This window comes from Bison bison, unplaced genomic scaffold (assembly GCF_000754665.1).
Source record: "Bison bison bison isolate TAMUID 2011002044 unplaced genomic scaffold, Bison_UMD1.0 scf7180017864372, whole genome shotgun sequence".
In the NCBI taxonomy this organism is placed as follows: Eukaryota; Metazoa; Chordata; class Mammalia; order Artiodactyla; family Bovidae; genus Bison; species Bison bison.
The window spans coordinates 3,034,673-3,045,575 of record NW_011494944.1 but is presented as its reverse complement, the minus strand read 5'-3'; the positions used below and the strand labels follow the sequence as shown (position 1 = coordinate 3,045,575).

At 32.7% G+C, this 10,903-nt stretch overlaps 1 protein-coding gene across 3 annotated transcripts in view; it reads right to left on the bottom strand.

Annotated features, from left to right (window-relative positions):
• Window positions 1-4,622: 4,622 nt before the first annotated feature.
• Window positions 4,623-10,903, bottom strand: part of PCDH15 (protocadherin-related 15) — a 1,053,047-nt gene continuing 1,046,766 nt past the window's right edge. For 2 of the 3 annotated variants that reach the window (XM_010856569.1, XM_010856570.1), the window contains 2 exons: window positions 9,333-9,441; window positions 4,623-5,468 (listed from right to left, as the gene is read on the bottom strand). In XM_010856569.1, coding sequence (XP_010854871.1) covers window positions 4,917-5,468; window positions 9,333-9,441 — 661 coding nt within the window. In that variant the 3' untranslated portion in view covers window positions 4,623-4,916. Of the gene's footprint in view, window positions 5,469-9,332; window positions 9,442-10,322; window positions 10,367-10,903 lie in introns of those variants that run through there. The other variant, XM_010856571.1, reaches the window with a different exon arrangement.

Below are 10,903 nucleotides of genomic sequence, written 5' to 3'. Positions count from 1 at the left end.
TTTTGTTATTATACAAAAGCCCAAGTCATAGGGGAAACATTCTATAGATTTCTTTTATTTCCTTTTAAAAATACAAATATTTTTCAGGACTGCAGAGGAAAGATGTATTTTATAATAACTTAGAATATCTACTAAGTGTAATAGGTCAACAAAATTTACAGTGGTATTTAGCAAGTAAAATATTATAATCTAGACATATTGTGAAGAATTAAAAAAAATCTTTCTAATCTGCTATTCTCTTTTCCATCTCTGTATTCCATTATAGAGATAGAAAACTATGTTCAGATCAAATATCTGATATTATCTCTTAATTGAGGTAGACATTATTATTGCCATTTCCTAATAGGATAAATTGTCAAATGACATGCACAAGGTTACACAGTGACAGAGGTAGAATTAACTCATTCTATTTAATGTGATATTTTTCTGGTGTGAGCATCAGAAACAAAGATAAATAAAATTCTGTTCCATATTATGAAGAGCAGAAGGGCAAAAGGCCAAGAATCAACTCTATGTTCAAGATAGTATTTTTATAAAACTTATTCTTCCCAATCCTGTTTGAGATAAAAGACAGTTAAAGTTATTATGTCATTAGCTGCATTATAAGTTAAAATAAGCTGCATGTATACAGGGAAATATGAGCATATCTAGATAGGTGGGTGAATAGCTAGCTACCTAGCTAGCTAGCTAGATAAATAGAGATAGAAATGTATACATTATGAATCTGAAACATCCAACTTAATCATGTTAAAGAGACATAATGTAACTTCATGTTGACTATAATTCTTGATATATTTATAGTCATTTAGCATTTGTATGAACATGTTGACTTATTATATAAAAGTAAAAAATCTTAGTGTTTATATGATTATAAAAATTACTTTAAAAATAAATGGATAGGTGGAATGTTAGGAAACACATTCACTCTTCTTGGAACTTGATAACTCATATACATGATTAAAATGCATAAGAAAGGATGATAGTTTTAAAATACACATCATTTCTCTCCACTGTTCAAAGACTTTGCAGAGCAGGACTTTGTATTATCAAACTGAAATGCTAACCATGTAAACAGGAAAAGTGTTACTGATGTTTAGCCCCACCTGACAGAAAAATGAGAGGTCATCTTTTTTCAAATGGAAATTTATTTTTGAAACGTTGTGTAGTAGGTAACAATGCATTTTTAACTTAAATTTTCTAATTCATATTCTTCATACGGTAACATAATATTTGTTAAGAAAAAAAAAGTAGGTATTTGGATAAAAGAAATTGGAAAGTAGTGAATGTGCTGATAATTTTCCAAACTATAGACAGTTTTCAAATCTTCCATATTGTATCCTTAATTTACCATAAATATAAAGTAGTCTGCAATGAAAAAATACCAATCTAAAAAGTAAAGATTATTATTATAAAGATCAAGGTCAATGAATGCAAAAATAAGAGAGAAAAAAAATAGAATAAAGGAATCCATGTTCTCATTTGAGAAGACAAAGTAACTATCAATAAAAAATAGAGGTCCTCAGTATTATTTGAACTTATTTCTCAGCCTTATCGCTGTGTTATTTGCAGGCACCAGTGGGCATCTGCCCTGAGAACTGATTATTAGAAATTTCTGCCTATTTTCTATTTTACCAATTAATTGAAGTGGTATATAAGCCCCACTCATGGCTAAAAGTGAAGAAAGTGAAGCAGAGCAAGAGAAAAGACAAGGCTTATGAAGTAAAAGAAAGTAAATGTCTTCCCTCAAGAATTGATATTCAATTTTTTTCTGGCTCTATAATACATAAACTCAATTAACAATATTTTAATAGTGGCTACCATATCCCATTTGGAAGAACCACTTAGCACATATAACATGATTTAGCATTCCTGTTAACAACATGTTTTAATAACACGAACAACATATCACACACAAAATTCAAGGCAAACTTTTTTTCTGTATTTAAAAAGATGCTTTTGGCCAGCCTACAGTTATCATTCAGTGACAACTCTCACAGTTTGTAATTAATGAAAAAGAGAAGTTGAGAGAGAGAGAGATTAGCATCTATGATTTGATGATATTTGAGTCACAAATGTCCCATGACACTGTAACTCATTTTTCATTCTTTTCATTTTTCATTCTTTTCATTTTTTATTCTTTTCATTTTTTCATTCTTCCTCACCTTGCCCTTCATGCCCACAAGACCTTCTCATGAAATCAACAGGCTTAGCATACAGTCATATTAGTCTGTTCTCATCTTAATCAGCTGTTTCGTCTGTCTGATTGAAAGCTGGTACTGATTAAGAACAACCACAATCAATTGCTGGGTCCATCTAAGAAAAATAACGACCGCTTTCTTTATAAACATTTGTATAGAAACATCACTTTCATGAAATATTCTTAAGTTTAAACATGCTTGAGTATCTCCCCTGGTTTCCACAATTTTAATCCTGAGTAAGAGTTTTAAAGTCCTATCAAGGTTTCTATTCAATCAGTCCAGATTTATGCTGTTAGTTGATAATGCTTTTGCTGCAGTATATACTTTACCTCAAAATACACTGACCAAATATATGATTTGGTTGCTCTATGTACATACTGCTTATCTTTATATATGTCCACGAATTTAGGGACATATTAACTTTATGATTGATTTTACTGAAATGGTCAACTTGAAATGGCTGAAATATGTTTGTTAAGTAGCTTGATTTCCTTGTAAAATCTGAACATTAAACTATAGTGGTATTTCATATATCGGAGTGTTAGTCTTCTGCCGATTTTAGATTTCAAGAACAATGCTCAGATCCCAACAGTGACCTTGAAAAGCTTCCTGGAATCACAAGACTTTTGCTTGAATTCCATGCATTATCCCTATCTTAGGTTAAATGATTTTTTTTTTTTTTAATGACAAGCAAAACAAAGAAAGACACAAACTTTCTCACCAGGAGATTCAAAATAAGATGGAACGTGAAATTTGGAGAGAGGAACAGTGACAAAATTAGATAATGTCACAGCCTGAAACTGGAGAAAGAAAAAAAAATATGCATATATAAGCTATATGCAGAGAGAATATCAGGATGCTGGTTGTGATGACTCTGGAACATCAGGAAATTATTAACAAATTTAGTGACTTCTGATTGAGCAAGTTGGAAAATATGATATGCTTAATATAACTTCTATCTGAAATATTTTCTACTAAAAACAGTCGCTTTGGTGTTTTTAAAGTGTAAGTCCTAGAGTTCAGTGGTAGGTACTTACTTCTAAAATTTAATATGCATACAAAGCCACCTTGGGATCTTGTGAAAACACAGATTCTTGTTTAGCAGACCTAGGGTTGTGAGCAAAATTCTATATTTTTAATAAACTCTGAGATGATGGTGATATGAGATGTTACTATATTTGATGTCAAAAACTTTTCGAAATTAAACCATACTACTCATGAAAGTTGGTAAGTTTATGTTACATACAATTTACTCCCTTTGGAAATAAGGAAGTTGTATTGTAATAAACAAGTTTTAAAATATGAAACATACAGGAGGGAACTAGATAGTAATGCATTATTCAATCTTTCAACCATATAATAAGCATGCATGAGAAACTTTTATTGAAATGTGAACTTGGTCAATAGTGTATAAAATTTGAAGTGAACTACATCTATAAAACACTAAATCACACTCAATAAAATTCTGAATTTTCTTATATTGTTTCATCTTTTTTACATCTAGAAACAAGGCAACACCCAAGGCAAGTTTTGGGGGCTTTTTCTGAAAGGATATTTTGTTTTCATTTATGTTAATAGTGAAACACTGTGCTTTGTTCAATGGTGAAAAATCAAGACTGTGTTCTTTGATTTAAAAAAAAGGACCCAGGTGGTCATTTTCTGGTCTGTAATTTAGGCACATAAGTATGTGCATTAAAATATTTTAAAAATAAACTGGAGCTGGGAAAAGTGAAATATTATAATACATTTGAAGCTATGGATTTATAGCTTTTATTGACATTTCACATATTATATAAATTCACGACCCTACCAAATTCCTTTACACTGAATTGATAAGACATTCATGTTCAGTAACATTAAGGCAAGACTTCTCTGTTCTTACTACATCTTCCAAACTGAAATTGTGGTTCTAAATGTATTATTGCCTGTTTGACCCTTTCTAACCTCGAGGAATTTTGCTCTGATGCTCCAAATAATTATTTAATCTCAAAGGCCTATACTAACTTGCTTATTATGTTTGGTATGGCTAGATGGTTTATAGAGTGTGTGTGTGCTAACCATGGAAAATTATAAATGCTATTTATAAGAAAGATATGACTTCAGGTGTTATTTAAAAGGTCAACATATACATATGTAAAAATTTGAAAACCTTTCCATTGGACAATAAGGAAAATAGGTTCATGATTCTATATAATTTATAGATGATTCCCGTGAAATATCACTTTGTAATTCAATCTTTCATTTAAAAAGTCAGGATGATATAGACAGCAACTATATAAACCTGTTACCTGTAAAATCTTCTAATATAAATTTTTCCCATTTCTTATGAAAAGTACAATTCCATGTACCAAAACAAGTTCCATGAAGCTAGAGATGAAAAATGATCTATGTTAATCAACAAAATATAAATGATTATTTAGTAAATTATTTATTGTTTATTAAAATGAGAAAAAAAAAAGACCCAACAAAACAGCAAAATGTTTAAATAATGTTATACAGTGAATTGAGAATCTATCCAAAAGGATTTTTCTGGGAAGAATAATTAATTGATACAAATGTGAGTGCAAATCTGTCTCTTTTTAAGCTTTAAAGCCTATTGTTCAAAGTTTTAGCTTGTGTGCATGATATAAACCCCATACGTTGTTTTGTCAGTGACAATAAAAAGTGCAGTTTATTAAAAACTGAAGTAAAAATTAAAATAACTTTTTAAAAAATCAGTCACAGTTTTGTCATTGGTATATGGAGATTGTTCCAGGGACCCATCCAAAGCTCCTCTTCATCTGACTGCGTGTGGTCACTATGGAATTCCAGAGCCTCCTTGATGTTCTTACTGTCAACCATGGACTCCTGTTCAACTGTGCTTTTTAGCCTGTTCCCCAAAGACTTCACTGTCGTACTGTCAGTCCCCATGTGGCAAGGAGCAAATGTCACCAGAGTTGGCCTTGTGTTCATTTTCTCAGTAGAAAACGGCCCCTTGGATAATGTGTTCAGGGGGACGTTCTCCTCATGTGTCACTGCCAACTTGTCTAGTTTCTTAAAGTGTCTCCCCAGTCGAACAGGGGAAGTAACTTTTAAATTATCAGTGAGACAGGCTCGGCGGGTTCTCACCACAGAACCGTTCTGTGCGATGTATATATTGCCATTGACATTACTGTGGATATTAGGATTCTGAAGACGTATTCTCTGACATTCAGGAGCACTCTCTTCTCCAGTTGAGCTAGTTTCATACTCTCGATCAACAACTAACTTGATCATCCTTTTTCTTGCCCACTGTCAAAAAAAAAAAAAAAAAAAAAACATGAATCATTATCAAAGGAATTAAAAGGGTAAAGATTACAATGCCTGAGAAATTCACAACCTTCGACAGAAAGGTATCAAAGGTAAAGGGAAAAATCTTATAATCAATTACTTTTCCACAAATTCTTCATTGGTTTGAGAGCTTAATAATTTCTGAAGAAAATTGCTAGATTAGAAAGTAGACATTTCAGGAAGTACTTTTATTTTTTTAAGTAAAATTACTGATCTATCATAAAAAAGTGTATATTGGTTATATTTAAGTATCTGATCCATTGTTTTACAGTTGCTATACTTTTCCAGAATGTTAAGTTGAAAGGAATACCCCTCTTTATTAGTATATTCTGTTCATATTCATACTTGCATTCCTAATATTTGAAATATATTTTTAAACTTACAATATTCTAATTCCTAATTAATCCTCCATTACTAGTCAAGCATTTTGTATAACTTAATGCATTTAATCACTTGCATCTTGGTTTTCTGGTTCATCCCATTTAAATATATGTTAAAATATCTTCCCATCCTGTACAATTTATCTTGTAATACACAAAATAGAAAATTAATGATCATAAATTTGCCTTTAGTAAGCAGCTGGAACACAATGGAAATTTTCACAATTTTTATTTTAACAATCCACATTAGAAATGACAAGGTGCAAAGGTTAAAAAGTACTTGGTTATTCTTGAAATAGTATTACACTTTGGGGATATGTGAACTACCAACATGTTGCACTGAGTAAGCCATAATTTTGGATTTCCAGATTTATATTTCAAAATTGTTATGTTATCTACTCAGAAAAAATGTATAACTTAAAATTCATTTTTTTCCAAATCCACTTTAATTCCTATCTACAAGAGAAAGGAAATAGTAATAACTTTTAGTTTTTATTTCATTTAAAATCTAATATTTTAAAATGTGAGCTACAAACCTAATTGAACATGTTTATGATGTTTTTGATAATATGTTTGCCAGTTGAAATGTACATACATGAAACAGTAGACTTGCAGAGATCTCATTTGTTGTAGCTTGTCCTAAGGATTTATGTTACAAAGATGGTATAAAGACCACTGCATATGTTCATAAATTCATTCCAATAGCCAGAGCATCACTGGCAATACATAATTCCACATTGCATTAACAGAAATCACATTATGAAATATTAAATACTGAGTAACTGATTGTATGTCTTTTGAATTACTAATATAGGAAAGATCAACCAGATTTACCCTAATATATTCTAATATACAAATCTATTTGGATAGCATATATATCTGCTTCTCTGGTGTGCTTCTAATCTTAAGTCAGATAAAAATTATAATCAATTTCCTCCCTTCAAATGTCATTTCAGAGAACGCACAGAAAGCACTGCACACAAGAGCACTCATCACTGCAAAACTTTCACCTACTGTGATCTCGTTTACAGTGCTGTGTTGTAACCATCTGAGTTTGCTCCTGGAGACTTCTTGCTCGCATACGTGCTTGGGTCATACTCTGGCACCTGAAAGCCCCAAGGACCTCCAGACTGACTTTCGCTACTGCTGCTAATACTACTTGATTCTGACTCTTCCTCACTTTCAACACCTCCTTCCACTGAAGCTGATTCTGCACTGCCCTCCTCAGTGACGTCTCGAGATCCGAGGTCTGTTGGTTCTTCCACAGGGGCCAGCTCACTTTTCTGTTCTTCTGCTGGGGATTCCTCCTCTTCTTCCACCTTCAGTTCTTCTGGCTCTTCAGCTGGCTCCTTTTTTCTACCTTTGATTTCCTTGACCTCTTCAACAACAGGCCTTCTTCTTGCAACAAAAATATTTTTCCTTGCCTTTTCCCCTTCTGACTCTGTGGATTCTGACCCTTCTGATTCAGGGGTAGAACTTTCTTCCTCCTCAGAGGGTGTCTCTGACTCAGACTCCTCTTCCGTAGTCTCAGACTCACTGAACTCGGATTCCTCTTCACTGTACTCAGTATAGTCACTTGAGGATTCCTCCTCTGATTCTACCGTGCTTTCTGTAGCTTCATCTTGGTCCAGAGTTAGTTTCAAATAATCTTTATCTTCTTCCTCAAGGCGTCGCTGCCACTCTTCCTCCTCAAGGTCGATGATGCCTCTTTTATCAGCTAGTCCTCTAACTTTCTTAAAAATCATTGGGAATATCCTGGCTCTCTTCCACGTTGTGTATGTTGGTTCAGCTGGGGGTGGCTTTTCAATAGTGACAACTACTTCTTCCTCCTCACTAGGCTCTCTAATTTCAACTTTTGGTTTGACTTTCTTTGCCTTTTCCTGAAAATCATGAAAATGCAGTTGAAGTGTCAGCTGGGGAAAGATTATGCTATGACCTTGTCCCACATAAGTTAAGAAGGAGTGAATCTACAGGGTGATAGCTTCATGCAAATTATAAAACTGTTTTTAGAGAACAATCATATCATTCCCTACTGTTTACCCCACTGCATATAGACAGAAGATGGTCAAGGAAATAACCACTATAGCTTATACCTTATAATACCAAAATTTAAGGTTTTCTCACTTTTTCTTATTCAAATTTTTTTCTCACCTTAGATCAAAAGAGAAAGAAATAAATTAATCATTTCCTCTTCTCTTTCCCATTCTTGCTGCTGCTGCTGCTGCTAAGTCGCTTCAGTCATGTCCGACTCTGTGCGACCCCATAGATGGCAGCCCACCAGGCTCCCCCATCCCTGGGATTCTCCAGGCAAGAACACTGGAGTGGGTTGCCATTGCCTTCTCCAATGCATGAAAGTGAAAAGTGAAAGTGAAGTTTCTCAGTCGTGTCCAACTCCTAGCGACCCCATGGACTGCAGCCTATCATCCTTAGACTTTGGTTAAATAGTGTTATGCATTTGCTTTAACAAAATGTTAACCCATCTGGAAATTATGATAGCTTATCTGAATAGCTAATGAAATATTTGACTATTTTTAAAGTGTTGACCAGGGTAAAACTACAGTGACATTAAATTTTTTTTTGTTTTAAATATCTGAATCAGTATTCCAAGTGAGGGCTTCCCAGGTTGCTGTAGTGGTAAAGAATCTGCCTGCCAATGCAGGAGACACAAGAGACTCTGGTTTGATCCCTGGGTTGGGAAGATCTCTTAGAGTAGGAAATAGTAACCTGTTTCAGTAATCTTGCCTGGAAAATTCCATGGACAGAGGAGTTTAGCAGGCTACAGTGCATGGGACTGCAAAGAGTCAGACATGACTGAGTGAGCACAGCACATTCCAAGTGAATATTTCAGGCAAAGTATAAGGATTTGATATAAATGAATTTGTGGTAATTTAGACTTAAATGACACAATTCCATTAAGAATACTGGTGATGTTTTATTTTTCTCTTATAATTAAAAGATGGAGATTGTACTTTTTAATGATTTTTAGGTTTGCTAGACAATGTGGGAGCATTTTATTTTGCAAAATATGTTTTAACCTATTTGATTATAATATTACCATTATTTAATAGCATTTAGACTTTTTTATTTTTGTTTTATTTCAAATTAATATTTTATATAAATAAATTAAATTTATATATAAATTAATGTCTTTCTATAGACAAGACAATGGAATGGCTAGTGTTATTAAATTTCTATGGAAAACAGGTACTAAATGAATAGGATTTTTGATATTTGAAATGTTTTGTAGGCTGCTATTCAAATAGGGCTAAAAATATTCTTTTTGGAATGTTAAAGTGAAGTCACTCAATCTTGTCCGACTCTTTGTGACCCCATGAACTGTTGCCTGCCAGGCTCCTCAGTCCATGGGATTGTCCAGGCAAGAATACTGGAGTGGGTTGCTATTTCCTTGGAATGTTAACACTACATAAAACATTATAGTAGTTACCTCTTCCTCCTCGTATTCCTCTTCAGCTTCACCAACCACCTCACCATATTCCTCTTGTCCAGCTGGTGGTAACAGACGACGACGACTTCCATATTGAGGCATTTCATACCTGTAACAGAAACTTACAACTTTAAACATTTCTTCATATGATCTGTATAACTATGATTGATCTCTGTTTCCTTCTTTTTCTTCACCATTCAATCACCAGATATTTTTACAGCACCTATTGGCTTCTGGTACACTAGTTATAAAACCATAGGGAAAGAACTACAACCTGATGACCAGTGACTTTTGCCATAAGGTACCCTGGAATAACAAGAAAAGGAAATTAATCTTAAAATTTCAGTTTGAAGTTTTAGGAGAGATAAGAGTGAAGAAAAAGGAATGTTTTTCCTTGACTGACTGAACAATTTAATGCACCAAACAGATTCTTTCTGAAAGATAGCTTATTCAGAACATAAATTCTAAGTTTAAATTTCTGCTTCAAATATGATATGGGATCATATTTATTTTGCTGTACTGTAGAAAACAGTTAACTTATGTCTGTAGAAATGACTTTTGAAATGCTCATTTCTGGATTCTAAACTGTGTTTTCTTATGAATTTCTTTTGGGCAAATCTTGAGGCTGACTGGTTAGATAAAATGCTAAATATCTCATATGAAAGAAATGGTGAATTCAGGAATTGAGCAAATATGTTTGACTTCTATTCCTCATTTAAATAATTTGAACAATTTTATTGCATTTTTCAAATTGTAGTCAATATCAATATAAACATCAAAACAGAATTCAATATAGAAAAAATGGTTAAGCTTGATTGAAGCTAAAACTAGACACATAACTCATTTTCAAACATGAAATGGATGAAATGACACTCATAAAAATGCTAATAATAATAATCCCTTAATAACATGCTATTATTCATAAAAATATTAAGATACTGGATAAAAAATCTGAAGATGTACCCATGCTCATAACTGTAATAATCTTGTCCATATTCCTGGCCAGGATCAATTCCAGACTCCATGGATAACTCCTATTATTCAAAGAGAGAAATCACATTTGAAAATAAATTATCACATTTCAGCTCAAAGTTTGTTTTCCCGACCTAGTGCTCGATGACTCTCAAAATGCTGTTGCCAAAATAATTTTAGTTACAAATGTTAGTTAAACATACTAAAGCACATATATATGTATATATATATATATATAGCCTATAGCTATTTTACACAAAATTAATTTATGTTATTAGAACTTGGGAGGGGGAAAGTAAAGTTTTTTGAATGGTAAATCTGTCAAAGATTACAGATAAGCATATATCATTTGCTTTTAGATACTTTTTAAAACTATCAATAGACAGTTAATAGTTCAACCTATTTAACATATTATTAGTAGACTTTAGCGATGAAGAAAATTATAACATTATCTGTTTCATCACTGTTTCATCATCCTAATAACATTTCTCTATTATCAAGAGCTCTTTGCTTCATCAAAACCTATTCTTAAGAAAGGATTTGAAAATAATCATTTATATATTAATAAAAATGTGCTAATATGTGACATATCTTCAAGG